The sequence below is a fragment of the Neofelis nebulosa genome, chromosome 11, assembly GCF_028018385.1.
Source record: "Neofelis nebulosa isolate mNeoNeb1 chromosome 11, mNeoNeb1.pri, whole genome shotgun sequence".
In the NCBI taxonomy this organism is placed as follows: domain Eukaryota; kingdom Metazoa; phylum Chordata; class Mammalia; order Carnivora; family Felidae; genus Neofelis; species Neofelis nebulosa.
In genome coordinates, this window is record NC_080792.1 from 79,588,818 (window position 1) to 79,602,591 (window position 13,774).

Below are 13,774 nucleotides of genomic sequence, written 5' to 3' on the forward strand. Positions count from 1 at the left end.
CCTTTTGTAGCAACGTGGATGGAACTGGAGAGTGTGATGCTAAGTGAAATAAGCCATACAGAGAAAGACAGATACCATATGGTTTCACTCTTATGTGGATCCTGAGAAACGTAACAGAAACCCATGGGGGAGGGGAAGGGAAAAAAAAAAAAAAAAAAAAGAGGTTAGAGTGGGAGAGAGCCAAAGCATAGGAGACTGTTAAAAACTGAGAACAAACTGAGGGTTGATGGGGGGTGGGAGGGAGGGGAGGGTGGATGATGGGTATTGAGGAGGGCACCTTTTGGGATGAGCACTGGGTGTTGTATGGAAACCAATTTGACAGTAAATTTCATATATTAAAAAATAAAAAATAAATAAATAAATAAAAAAAAAGAGAGAGGTTGGGACATTCACCCCTCCCCCAACACTTTGTTCTTTATATTATAATTGTCTAAAGGGTTTCTTTTCCCCCTAGGTTTCATTTTTTGAGGAAGAACGGAACATATTATCTCAGAGCACAAGCCCTTGGATTCCCCAGTTACAGTACGCCTTTCAGGACAAAAATAACCTTTATCTGGTGAGTCTTTTCATCCATCTCTCTGGAATTAGTCCAATGCTGATACTCAGATATCATAGACATAGAATTGGATGTGTTTCTTGTCCATATGCTCTGTTGAGTTGCTGTCCTGACTTTAAGGTGTCTCCCTGTTCTCCTTGTCCTAAAGATGAAGGGCTATCCCATTTAGAAACAGCCCCATTTATTGTTGAGTATTGTAGCTGTGGCTTAAAGGGCAATAATGAGAAATCATTTATTTGGAAATAGTCTGATACTACCTTTAATAGACTCTTGCTTTAATTTTTTTTTTTTTTGAGACATAATTGACATACAACATTACATTAGCTTCAGGTGTACAGTGTAATGATTCAGTATTTGTATATACTGCGAAATGATCAACCACTAAGTCTAGTGAACATCATTTAAATTTTTTAATTTTTAAAAATTGAGATAATGCACAGTTATTTTAAGAAGATGCAAACACTGCAGAACCGTATGAAATAGGGAAAGTTCTCTACCTTTCTTTCTAATCCCTTTCCCTAGGGGAACCTATTATTGGTTATGTACGTTCTTCCTGACCCTCGTGGAAAAAATATTTCCATGTCTATATTTATAACACATGTATATAGTTTGTTTTATGAAACTTGTATATTACTTTCTACTCTTTTCTTCAGCTTGCTTTTTGCCTTTCAGCAATTTACCCTGGACATTTTTCCATGTCAGTACATACAGATCTGCCTTGTTCTTTTGAACAATGCCATAGTATTTCTGATGTACGTGTAGCATAACTTTCACAATACTAAAATTAATTCTGGAGCCTTGTTTAGGTTCTTGGGAGCTTAGATTCCTAAAGTAAAAAAATTTATCCCAGAAACAATTTTTGTTCCTGATTAAGCCCTTAAAACAAGACTATCATACTATTACCTTGAATGGAGAGAAACTCTTATAGAGGCTCATGTAAGAGGAAAGGGTAAGAAAGGGTTGGATTCCAATTTATCTCAAACTTCCACTGGATAGTTTTGGGGGACTTTATTGCCTTTATTTGTGACCTGTAATAAGCACTTTATTTGGTTTCCTATTAGTTGAGAACCTATTGCTGGTAGAGAAGTACCCCCCCACAGCCTTCTGAGCCCCAGCCCCACCTAGCCTTCTGAGCAAGAACGTTTACATACAAACGCATTAGGAGATTGGCCTTGCACTAACCACATGGTAGAGGTGATGACAAATTCTAAGTGTTCTATGTAACAGTGATGACAACTGGTGGTTGACATTGCTTGTATTCGGGTGGCCAATGAGGATGACCAGAGGGGCCCTGGGAGTGATACCAGCTCGTAGTTTCCTTTGTGTTGACTAGTAGTTTTGTTTCTATTTTTGTTTTCATGGCTCAACACTTTTCAAAGTGCATCTTCAAGAGGGTAATACCTGGTCATTTCAAAAATTTTAACCTCTTTGGTGCCACCATTTTTATCCCTACCAATTGACTTTGTCCTAGTGGTAGACCTTCCCTTTTTCTTTTTAATCGTGTAATTAACTGCTGTGGACTTCCGCTTGGGCACAGCCTAACTGGAATGCCTTATGGTCTGGGAATATCAGCCTCTCCTCTGCTAAGAGACCTCCCAGTGGCAGGGGGCTTCCTTTTTTGGGCCTTTTGTCCGTGGGGCTTCCATCTGGATGTTGCCCCTGGCATTGGCATTCCTAGCTTAATGACCATCTTTCCAGGTTTTCTAGCCGCCATCTTACAAGAGGGGAATGATCTCAAAACAGCTGTCTCCTGGAGTTCTAGTTGCCTCAGCACATTGATACCTGGCTGCAATGACATTTTTACACCCTTCTTTCATAGCTCAGTTGGGTATTGCTGATGGGATCTTGTAATTATTTCCCTGTCTGCATTCTCTTCTCAAGTATGTTGGTAATTTGGAGTAAAATGCTTGCTAAGGGTACAGTTTTCTTATAAATATCCAAACTCAGCATTGGAACTAAGATATGATTATAGATCCCCCATTCTTTATCTGCAATTCTGAAATGCCCAGAGCTCTGAATAACCTCAAGTTCCTTAGTTACTTATTTGGCAGCAAAACCTGACCTGAATCTCTTCTTCATTCCCTTTAGTATGACTATTTGTAATTTTGCCAAAAAATTGTGATTTTGATTGCATTTGATTACAGGGTGATATCTCAAGCCATACCCTAGGGTGTTAGATAACATAAAGTAAATGCACCATTTTACTTTTCTAAAATCTGAACATTTCTGCATCTGGAAATACATTCTGCCACAAGATAAGGGGACCATAGATCTATATTGGTATTGTGAAGTACCAAAATTCCATTGTATCTATTGACCACTTATAGATCACCAAACCTTTGAAGTTTGGGGAAACATAAATTATCCTAAGCTCCCTGGCAGTTGAACGTTCACTTGTAATGCAAATGCAGTTTAATTGAAGATACATTTAGAAATCAGTGAATAAAACAAGTAGGAATCGGTGACCTATATATTTCTCAAAGCTGTCTCTTCTCTCCATTCTTGCTTCGACTGGGTGAGTTCCTGCTGCCATCTTTTTTTGCCTGCATTACTGCAGTAACCTCCTAAGTGTTCTCCCTGCCATCTGTCTTGCCCTTCCCCCAGGTCTTCTACACACTGCAGCCAAGTCATCCCACTGTTAAAACCCTGTAAGACTCCCTGCTGCCCTCTGGATAAAGTCCAGACTCTTCCATGTGGTTTCCAAGGCCTTTTTCATATATACCTCTAGGCTTGTTGCTTACCATTTCTTTGTTTTTACTTTACATTTATCCTGACCTTCCTTTGGTTCTTTGATCTGGCCTCTGACCTTTCTCCACGCTGTTCCCTCTTTCCCTGTTTCCCAGGCTAACTCCTGTTTCTCCTTCTGGACTTGGGCCAGGTATCACTTCTTCCAGAAACTCATCCTGGCCTCTCTTCTTCCGGGAGGGTTGCCCTTCTGGCTGCATACTCATAACACCCTGTGTGTCCTCTTCATGAGTGGGTGTTGGGCTACCCTACCAGGCTACACCTCCCTCCACTAATGGAGGGATTCTGTTTCCCTTGCTTCCTGTGGTGCTTCCTCAAGTAAATGCTTAAGATGCGTTTATTCAACGAATGTCTGATTAATTTCATAGAAATTGATTTACATACAGATTTACTTACTGTGTTATGGAAATCACACATGAGTAGTATGAGTTTTATTCTCTAAAGTATGTAATTCAAGTTAGATCCAGTGGGATTTTCAAAATTTGGAGTGCAGTGCAGGGAAATTGAACTTGGATCCTTTTGAAATTTGATGGTTAAAAATTTATTTGTCGTTACATACCAATGAATGTGGCTTGCCATTTTCTGGCGTATAGAAAATTTCAATGAAGTCCATTGTATTAATGTCTGGTCCTATATAACAAGGCTAGTTCTGTGTTCTGGCAGGCAGCCCGTGGAAACAGCGCTTTGTTGGTCTGGTTCATGATGAAATCTGTTCAATTCTGTATAACAGATGCCTTCCCCAGTGTCCTTCCAGGAAGGAGCTGGTCTTTACAAAGAAACCATTGTTTTGCAACTCACCACTTGTAGTATTGTTGCATCTAAGCCCTTTGTGGGATTCTTAAAGCTTGCTGGCTTTGTATTGATGTTTTTCATGCCATGTGTCTTCAGGCTGCCCTTGCTCTGAGTCACAACCGATCCATGAATCTTCTTTCCTTACAGTGGCCTCACATTGACTTCCCTCTGTTCATTCCAATTTTTTCTCCCCCAGTTGCACATAGGATGTATTAGTTAAGGTATAGACTAAGCTACTGTAACAAAAAGATACCAAAATACAGTCTGAACTGACAGAGCAGCTCTGTTGTATGTGATAATCCAGGGACCCAGGTTCCTTCCATCTTGTGGCTCCTCATCCCTTAGGATATTTTCCTCTTTGATGTGGTTGAAGTCGGGTATTTCATATTCTCATTTCACCTGGCTGGTAGGAGAAAGGAGTAGAGGACAGAACAAGCAAATTCCTTTTACTTAGAAAGATATGGAAGTGGGGCACATCATTTCCTTTCCTATTTTATTGACTAGAACTTGATCATATGACCTTACATCTATACCATCTAGTGGCATGGCCATCCTCCAGCTTCAGGAAGAATGGATTTGGGGGACCAGTTGTAGTCTGCCACAGAGGTTAAAACACCTACTTTTGTAGGCAATAAGAGATCTGGGTTTTGAAGCCGGGCCCCCTAGATCCACCTCCCATACTTTTACCCATTATGTTACACTGTCACATCCCAAAGCACTTCTGTTCCGTCCCCGGTTCTGAAGTCCTGCTTGGGATTAGTTCTTTATATTGTCTCGCTTTGCACCGAAGCAATTGCACAGGTGGTATTTCCTTCCTTTGTAGGGACAGTTTGGAGGCTGGCTGTTTTTAGACAGTGACCCCTGTGGCCTGTGGGTGTTGGGCTCTAGCCTCTGCTGACACTGGGAGTCTGGAGAGAGTTAACAAATACAACTTCATTGTTTATTTTTGTAAAATGTGGCAGCTTATGATAGTTTTGACAGTGAGACATGTGCTGTTTTGATCTCTCAGAAAAGATTATCCAGTTTTCAGGCATGTCTCAAAACTCACCAGCATGTTCTCATGTTGCTGTTTCAGAAGCCTGGGTTTGGAAGCTGGCTGCCCGTCGGAAGGAAGCTGTTACTTAGAATATAGGTTCTTGTTTTATTACTCTTCCTTGGTTGGTCTCTCTGGAGTCATTGGCCTTTTCGGCTTCAATGTTCTCATTGGTGAAATGAGATATTAATACCTCTTATTGACCCCAGTTCAGTTGCTGAGTATGTTATTGCCTTGGAGGGGTTCTTTGTGCCTTCAAAATAGTTGTTTTATGTCCTGGTCTTTCAAGGCATATTTCAACTGAATGCATTTAAAGTCTTAGTCGTCACAATTTTGTTCCATTGTCCCAGTTTGTCTTGTCCCATGGTCCCAGTTTCTGGCTTAGTAGATCGAAGATGGGGCCCAAGAATTTGCAACCAGGTCCCAGGTGATGCTGCTGCTAGTCTGGGGGCCCCACTTGGAGAACCATGGTCCTACGGCTATAGTTACAGTTAATTTCTGGCTACTTCTTCCTCCTTTTGCTCCTTCAACAATGGTGAAGTTTCTCAGATCCTGTCCCTTGCTCTTTGCTCTTTCAGGTTGACAAGTGGTACCTACTCCCCAGCTCTTAACTAGCCCCAGGGTTCTTCACCAGGGCAGGGTGCTTCATTAATTCATGTCCTCAGTTATCTAGTTTGAGTGTGCAGTCTGTTTCTTGCCAAGACGCTGGATGATTCAGTGCTCAATGAGGATTTTTGTGAATAGATGGATGAATCAGGCTGGGATTCCTATTTTCTGAAGAAAAAAAAAAAAAAAGGGTCTTCTCTCTTTTTCTCTTGGTGACCTTGCCTTTCATGAAGAATAATTTAGAGTCCCTGCCAGGGACCACTCTGCTTTGAGAAGCCCTTCCTTCCTCCCAGATGCCAAAGATCAGGGACAGTCCACAGGGCAGATAACGATGCCAACACCATTGTTACATTTCCGTGGCACTTTCAGGCAGGCTGATTGTGGTGCAAGCATTTCAAGGGCACGTTGCTGAAAGGGTGGCCAGCACAGCATGCTTCTAATGACACCCTGTGCAAATTGGAATAGGGTACAAGGACTATTAAATACTCACCCCTTCCCCACATATGGATATGAGCGCATGCAGGTGTGCATGTATGTGCATTCATGTGCACGTGCGCATACACACACACACACACACACACACACACACACACACACACACACACACACACTCTTGTCCTTTGTTTCAAATGCCACACAACTGATGGGCATTGCTATCCCTTGCTATCCCTGTACTTGGGGTGTAGCTGCAAACACCAACAGAGAGGCCTCTACTCCTTCCAAACCGAACACATGTAAGATTTGCCCTTTAATTAGTATCTGCAGCTGCTGCCATTAGAAGGGTTTGTCTCTGTTGGCCTGAATGTCTTTGCTTTAAAAGAGCAAGTCTGTGATAGCTCCAAGCCAGGCTTGTTTGTCAGCTGCTGTGCTTTCTCTGCCATCTGCAGGGCTGCCGCATTGTTTAGGGCTGTTTCCCTATAGGGCCCTTTTCCTCCTCCCGTCGCCCAGCCTTTGATTACCATGCCTTGGTGAGTGCCATTTGGGTGACCTGCAGCTGGTCGTTGCGGGCAGGCACATGTCTCATCCATCCGTGGAGGATTGTTGCCTCTGTGCTGACGGACTGGTTACCTTCCGGCTCTTTGTTGCTGGTGATCTCGTCGTGATGGTCAGAAAGGCTGTAGGTAGTCATTGAAAAACACGTCAAGCAGCAGGAGTGTTGGCTGTATCAAGGGCACCTCTTGCTGTAGAAACTTTTCACCCGCTTGAAGCAGGGAGCCACATTGTCTCCACAACTTCCTCAGCAGCGGGTCTCAGTACAGTGCTGGGCTGGCTGCGTCAGAATCACCCCGGTGGCTCCTTAAAAATGCAGGTGTCTGGACCTCACCCACGGTCACTGGGATTTTTAACAAGCTCCCTGAATAACCGGTTGGGGTGAGAATGAAACCTACTTTACCCTTTCATACTGCTTAATGTTCACTATTTTTCATTCCTCTAGAATTCCAGCTCCATGAAGGCAAAGGACTTTTGTCTGTTTTACTCTCTGCTGTTTTCCTTATATCTAGAATAGTGCCTGACACACAGCAGGCACTCAAAAAAAAAATTTTTTTTTTGATGAATGTGTTTTTTTCTGTTTTTCAAAAGCACCTCCCTGGGTGATTCTGATGGACAGGCAGGTTTGACAAGCCACATTTTGGGGGTATCAGTGCCTCACCAGGCATCTCTGAGTAGTCAGAGTCCTGGACGGAGTCACACTTTTGGACAAAAGCAGGTGCTGTGAATGGGTTGTCTGGGACAGCCTGGGTGGTGACTTTGGCCTTTAATGGTTTATCGTGTTCTTCTGACCCTGGTGTTTAGTTCATAGCAAGCCATCTGGTAAGGAGATTTAAAGGCTCTTCATTTGTGACTTTGTTTTAAAAATTTTTTTTATGTTTATTTTTTGACAGAGCGCGAGCAAGCTGGGGAGGGACAGAGAGAGAGGGAGAGAGAATCCCAGGCAGGCTCCACACCATCAGCATAGAGCCTGACATGGGACTCGATCTCACAAACTATGAGATAGTGACCTGAGCTGGAATCAGGAGTCAGATGTTTAACCAACTGAGCCACCCAGGTGCCCCTTAATTTTTGACTTTTGATGATGCTTTTGGAGCCTCTTGCTTTGGTACCATTTTTAAAAGTCCAGAGGTGTTTTCTGAAAGTGCCCAAGTCCTGTTCTTTATGTCTAAGCTTAACAGCAAGATGAGTGGTTAAGCTTGAGTTGACCACACACAAGCCCTGTTCCCCATTTTGGCAGAATGAGCGACTGTACCCCAGCAGGATAGCTTTGGGATGGGGATAACAGATTTACTCAGTAAATGTCCAAATTGTGTTCTCTAACGGTGGGCACTTGAATTTTTAGGGTGGTAATGTGGGATCGTGTTGGTGGCTCAAGCCTGATTAGTTCTTTGATAAGGACCCAGTCTATTTAGGGGTTTGTCATTTCGTGTCTATTTTGTCCCATGTTGTGGAACATGCTGCCTCGCAGCTGTTGTAATTTTTGTCACTTGTCTTCCCAATCAACCCTGGTTTTGAAGAAATGAAAAGTTGTTTGACTCAGAAAAGACTGATCTTAGTTTTGGTGGGGATTTTCAGCTCAGGAAATTGGATCTTCTGAATAAGCACACAGAATACATATCTTTTTGCCTTTTAAGAGATGGTTCTTATTTTCTGAACTATTTTACTGGTCATTACAAAATAGAGTCTCTAGGAATAGTTGTGAAGTTGTGAAGTATTACAGAGCTGTCAGTTTGTGAGCTCCTAAAAGTTGCCAGTGGGTGCTATATGTTTGACTTTGTCATCCTTAAACTTACAGCCATTCTATTTTTAACATCTTTTTTTTTTATAAAAAGTTTTTAAAAATGTTTATTTTTGAGAGAGAGAGAGAGAGAGAGCATGAGTAGGGGAGGGGCAAAGAGAGGGAGACGCAGAATCCAAAGCAGGCTCCAGGCTCTGAGCTGTCAGCACAGAGCCTGACACGGGGCTCGAACTCACAAACTGCAAGATCATGACCTGAGCCGAAGTTGGACACTCAACCGATTGAGCCACCGAGGTGCCCCTATTTTTCACATCTTTAATAGAGCCAGGTTAGAAAGTTTTTAACTGCGATGTATCGTCATAAATATGCATTGTTCCTATTTTAAGATGTTTCCGTTCTAAAAGCATGAGTACTTCTGTTGTTACTGGTGATTTTTTTGGGGAGGGGAGAGGGCATTTAAGACCTTTTTAATGGCAATATATGTTTAAAACAGATATAAAAATTAACATTCACCGACATAACTAGGGCCTGTGGAGAACCAGGTTGGGATGAGTGGGCGAGCTTTAGGCAGCCAGGTGGCTCCTGTGGGTTCTTCTAGGACTGGGACTGGTAGCTTTCAATCTGCTGTGAACTTTGGGGCAATAAAGGCTGCATTTTAGCCGCCACTCCTTCTACACTTCACCCTTCTTGTTAGTTCATAAATCATTTTTTCCCCAATAATTACAGTGCAAATGGAACCTTACTCTTCAAATTGTCCAGTATCTGGTTGACTCTCTGCTCCATGCAAGATGCCACGTGAGTGGGGGAGACTCCCAGGTGACCCAGAGCCCTTGGGGAGGACATGCAGGTCACTGGCTCCTCCAGGGGTCTCTGGGGTAGGGTTGACTCAGTGCTGGGCAGAATCTTTACTGGACCAGCCTGGGGCCTCTGCGGAATGTACAGATGCTCCATGTCTCACTCGACTAGAGCTTTCTTCTAATTCTGGACCAAAAGCAAACAGGAGTTTGGAGGAGGAGGGAGAGAATTCACATCCCAAAATTGGCTTCTGGAATGCAGTAGCTGGAGAGATTTAGTATTTTTTTTTTTTTTTAAGATGTTTATTTGGATCTTGCCTCTTTCCAGAAAGGATTTGAGACAACTTAAAACAAAAGACATTTATAGTGTGGCTCACAAAATGGGAAATCAGAGCAAAGGACAAGAGAGAGCTGAGTAAGAGTGGTCGAAATGTGTCCCGGCTTCTCCCAGCCAGGAAAGGATTATGCAGCGAAGGTCGGGAAAGGAAGACTCCTGACTGGCAGTTGAAGACCTTGTTGGTGCCAGGCAGGGTGTTGCGAGGGAATTAGTCTTATCCTCATTTTACAGTGGATGAAACTGAAAGGCTGAGAGCTTAAGTCACCAGGCTGCAGTTTGTAGCCACCCAGGCAAACCGGCCTCAAACATAATATAATGTATATGTTAACAAATGTAATAATTTTTTTATCAGAAAAAAGAGGTTGTACTTTATCCTGTATGTCACTTTATATTATCATGGGCAGCTTTCCACGGCAGTATGAATAAAGGGAGTCTGTTCATTTTTCATATCTACATCTTCTCCCATGGTTTAGATATGTCATATTTCAGGAATTTCTTAATGATGGATATTTGGGTGATTTCCAGGCTTTTTCTCTCTCCTGTGTCGCAAGCAATGCTGCAGTGAATCTGTGTGTCTTATTGATCTACAAACTACTATAAGTTCCTGTGAGATAAGTGGTCAGAAGTGGAATTATTAGGTCAAAGAGTATATATTTCACATTTAAATTTGTAACAGACGTGGTCAGATGACTGTTGCAGGAAAAGGTTGTATCACATTTGGTGCACCCTTCCTGTGTTCTGCTGGGTGCCGAGAGAAATACAGAAGGGATGCCAGAGGGTTTGTTGCCCTCCAGCAATTTCCATCTACACTGTGTACCGAATCCTAGGGAATGTCTGGGGTGTCAACTTGGGTGGGTGGGTAGGTGAGTGGGTGGATTTAATTCAGCTTTTCAAGCTTACCTTGCAAACACTGTGCGTGGTGTCTGGGACTAGTCTTTCATTATAGTGATTCTCTTGGGTATTGGATGTAATTTCCTTAGGGCAGGGATCTCATCCTACGTGACTTATAATACATCTCTCACATCTTGGTTGCTTTGTGGAAATGTTGTAATTATAACACGTCAGGCAGCATTTGAGGCTCTAATTGAGACATTCCCTTTTGGGGTGTATGAAGAATTAATAACTTTGGTATTCTATACAGGTCATGGAATATCAGCCTGGGGGGGACTTGCTGTCACTTTTGAACAGATACGAGGACCAATTAGATGAAAATACGATTCAGTTTTACCTAGCCGAATTGATTTTGGCTGTTCACAGCATTCATCAGATGGGATATGTACATCGGTAAGTGAGACTCAGGTAGTATACTGAAAATTTATCTCTATCACCTAACAAGTCCCACAGTAGAATGAATGAATGGATGAATGATTTCAGCATCAAAATAATGCTCCCTCCAAATTTTAACCAGTCTTTTTTTTTTTTTTAAGTTTGTTTATTTATTTATTTACTTATTCATTCATTCTGGGGTAGAGAGTGAGAGAGAGAGTGTGTAGGAAGGGGCAGAAAGAGAGGGAGAGAGAGAGAGAATCCCAAGCAGGCTGTGTACTGTCAGTGTGGAGCCCGATGCGGGGCTTGAACTCATGAACCCATGAGATCATGACCTGAGCCGAAACTGAGAGCCAGACGCTCGACCGACTGAGCCACCCAGACACCCCCAAATTTTAACCAGTCCTAACTGTAAATGGCTGAAAGTATATTTTCCAAAATGGCAGACCTTTCAGCTTACTCATTCAACAGTGAAATAGATCTATAATTATAACGTTCTCAAGTTTGCTAATAAGATCTGTTAATGTAGCTGATAAGACTGAGAACTCTTGCGTGGGTTCTTCAGGTTACATGGGAGAAGAACTGAATTTGATTTGCAGAAGGAACTGGCATACCATGTAGGGGCAGAAGCCCATGGAGTTGTACTTCTGACCTTATAGAATTAGATAGTAATTCACACAGGTGTTCCACCCTCTGTTGAAAAATGTTTTTTTACATCCTTGCTCATGTGACGTTTTATGTACCTCTGAGAATGTTGTGGGAATGGAACCACAGTTAGGCCAGGAGTCATGAGACCTCGAATAGAATCTCAGGTTTTTCCATTGATTTAGCTACATGACCTTAGGCAAATCCCCTTGTTGCTTTCATAATGTAAAATGTGTGTCTCTAGGAGAAATAATCCATCTAACAACTTAGATTTGTTCCTTTCTCCTCCCTTCCTCTCTCCTGCTCTTTTCTATTTCCATCTACTTCCCTTTCTCCTCCTCTTCCTTCTCATCCTCCTCCTTTTCTTTCTTCTCCTTTTTCTTAAATTTGTTTTGCAGAATGTTTTGCTTATTATTTATATCTATCAATCAGGAGGTATGTATAGCAGAACATAGACCTTGAGATTCTTGGCTGAATTGATATCCTAGGTTTACAGTTGCTTGCTGATTGGCGTGGAGAAAACAATGCTAATTTGTGGCCCTGATTTTCTTAGAGACGTCAAGCCTGAGAACATACTCATTGACCGAATAGGACACATCAAGCTTGTGGATTTTGGATCAGCGGCTAAAATGAGCTCGAATAAGATGGTAACAAAATGGAGCAAGATAGCTTAATAGAGATTATGCTACAAAGTGTTCTGTGGTCCTTGTAAATTTGGAAAATATGGGAAAACTTTGAGCAACATTTTGGAATCTTCATCTGCCAGTATATGGCAGGATTTCTCCATGGGTGGGGATAGGGGGATAGGAGCTGTTTCCCAGACTTACTTGATCTTGATACCCTTTTATGTATAACATCTGTTAATACCCTACAAAACATTTTTAGGAACATCCTTAATAGTTTGGTTAAAAAGGGAAAATGCTTATTTTGTTTTTCTTTTCATTTTCCTTATTATAGATTGCCTTCTATCATCTTCTTTATCTCAAATTTCTATTTCCTATGCAGCAAAATTGAAATAAATCACTGGCACATTTAAACAAATATCCTTAAGCATTAAGAACCTACTGCTGAAAATGTATTTCCATGTCCTGGATCTTTGGTAAAAATTACGCTGTATTCCACCTGCTAAAAAGGGAAGGCAAGAGGGTATCTGCTGAGACCAAGAGCAAGAATACTTTAGAAAAAGATGACAAAGCAAAAAAATATATATAAATTAAAAAAAATCTAATAAAGTTGGTATATACTAAAGTGTGAATTTTCATGGCAACTATGCAAAAAAATGGTAGGTCTATGAGAAAATCAACTTAGACTTAAAGACTTATTTTGCAAAGGAGTCATTTGGTGACCTGGACAAAATTCTTAGGAACTTGGCATTTGATTCTTTCTCAGTAAAATACTGATTCTAGTTAAAATGCACAAATTCAGAGGTTAGGGAGGTTATTCTTTAAAATGCCCCCTTTCCCTCCAGCCTCTAAGAGTTAAGTCCTTATGAAGGGAAATATGTAAAATTGCCTTTTTTGCTCAAGTTCCTTGGAAGAAAGATGAATATTGTTAGGTTGATATTAGGAAAAGGCTTGGGGTTATGTTAACTCTTTGCACTCCAGGGGCTGGCCACCCTGTTCTGCAGACCTGAGGCCTACTTGAGATAATTTGCTTGGTGTTCAGATCCTTGGAGAAACAGTCTCCCTATGTGCTGGTTCCCCTCCTCCCAAATTATGTTCTTGTAATTGATTCTACTTGATCATTACAATGAGAATTAGGTTATAGGATCAAAGCATTTTATGTTTTAAAAATTATGTGCAATTCAGAAACAGGTATGAAAACTTAAGTTTTGAATTTACTGGAATAAAGCAGAGGAAAAAAGTAATGCAAAGTTTTATCATCTAGGATTGAAAAACTTGTACATTGCATGAGTGACTGTAAGGAACTCATGCATCTAGAAATAAACTGAAACATAGGTACATAATCTAATAATTGAAGCATAGGTACATGGTCAACACCACTGACATTTTGCTCTGGGTAATTCTTTGTTGCAGGGGGCTCTCCTGTGTATTCTAGGATATTTAGCTACATATCTACTAGATGCTGATAACACCCTTCCCTCCAGTTGTGAAAACCAGAAATCTCTCCAGACATTGCTGAGTGTTTCTTGGGGACAAAATCACCCCTGGTTGAGAACGATTGCAAGTCAGTTGAGAAACATCAGAAAGCTTATTAATGAGAGCCAGCACTACGTGCTTGCAATAAGAAAATCTACTTGGAAAACTAG

The 13,774-nt window shown here is 41.6% G+C and overlaps 1 protein-coding gene across 7 annotated transcripts in view; it reads left to right on the forward strand.

Annotated features, from left to right (window-relative positions):
- The window catches only part of CIT (citron rho-interacting serine/threonine kinase), a 164,019-nt gene that overhangs the window by 19,545 nt on the left and 130,700 nt on the right, over positions 1-13,774 (forward strand). For 4 of the 7 annotated variants that reach the window (XM_058691128.1, XM_058691132.1, XM_058691130.1 and 1 more), the window contains exons 5-7: positions 455-556; positions 10,736-10,878; positions 12,059-12,152. In XM_058691128.1, coding sequence (XP_058547111.1) covers positions 455-556; positions 10,736-10,878; positions 12,059-12,152 — 339 coding nt within the window. Of the gene's footprint in view, positions 1-454; positions 557-9,189; positions 9,259-10,735; positions 10,879-12,058; positions 12,153-13,774 lie in introns of all 7 variants that reach the window. The other 3 variants (XM_058691127.1, XM_058691126.1, XM_058691129.1) reach the window with 1 other exon arrangement.